Here is a 798-nt window from a genome sequence, read left to right as displayed (position 1 = left end):
ATATATATATATATATATATATATGTATATATATATATATATATATATATGTATGTATGTATGTATGTATGTATGTATGTATGTATGTATATATAGGAACGATTTCTTTCAACCTGAAAGTATTATCTCACATTACAATAGAGACGTAATAATGAAATAGTGTAAGCGATAAGAGATTGCTATAGGCTCGCATTAGGCAACAAGTTGAAACGTTGTTTAGACCCATGACACTGCATAGACCCAAAGTAAGACATGTGTAAAATTTGAATGAAATCGGTTGTGTAGTTCTCGAGTTTTAGCGATTCACAGACAGACAGACGCATATACATTCTCATTTTCATATAGACAAGATACCACTCCTTGTATCGTACGACATGTTTGTTTATATTCGCGAGTGCCCGTTTTCTGTGTTTTATTTTTTAGTATAAGATGTTTAAAAAAATATGAATCTTCCTAATTTTTTACATTCTTCATTTATTTTGGATATATTTCCCATTTTCATAATTTTTTTTAGAAATTAGGCGTCATTTTCTCGGAGAGGTGCGGTTCTAAAACAGCGCCGAAAATTGTACGCGTACAGTTGAATAGACATGGTGGATTCAAATCCTAGGCGAATTGAAAGTAGCCTATTTATGTTGGGGGCGCGAAATTTCGAGGAAAAAATTATAAGAATAAGCATCCTAACTAAAAGAGAGCACACATGACACGTTTGTTGAAATTCGGTTGAAAATTGTAGGAGTATAAGTAGTTCACACGACACACAGCAGACAACTTGCCTTTTAATATATACATATATAT

At 32.0% G+C, this 798-nt stretch overlaps 1 protein-coding gene across 1 annotated transcript in view; it reads left to right on the top strand.

Moving 5' to 3' along the window:
- Positions 1–798, top strand: part of LOC106882530 (inter-alpha-trypsin inhibitor heavy chain H3) — a 53,193-nt gene that overhangs the window by 27,198 nt on the left and 25,197 nt on the right. The window contains exon 9 of the mRNA XM_052973456.1: positions 515–545. Coding sequence (XP_052829416.1) covers positions 515–545 — 31 coding nt within the window. The remainder of the gene's footprint in view (positions 1–514; positions 546–798) is intronic.

Source organism: Octopus bimaculoides, chromosome 15, assembly GCF_001194135.2.
Source record: "Octopus bimaculoides isolate UCB-OBI-ISO-001 chromosome 15, ASM119413v2, whole genome shotgun sequence".
Taxonomy (NCBI): Eukaryota; Metazoa; Mollusca; class Cephalopoda; order Octopoda; family Octopodidae; genus Octopus; species Octopus bimaculoides.
This window is presented reverse-complemented; position numbering and strand designations above follow the sequence as displayed.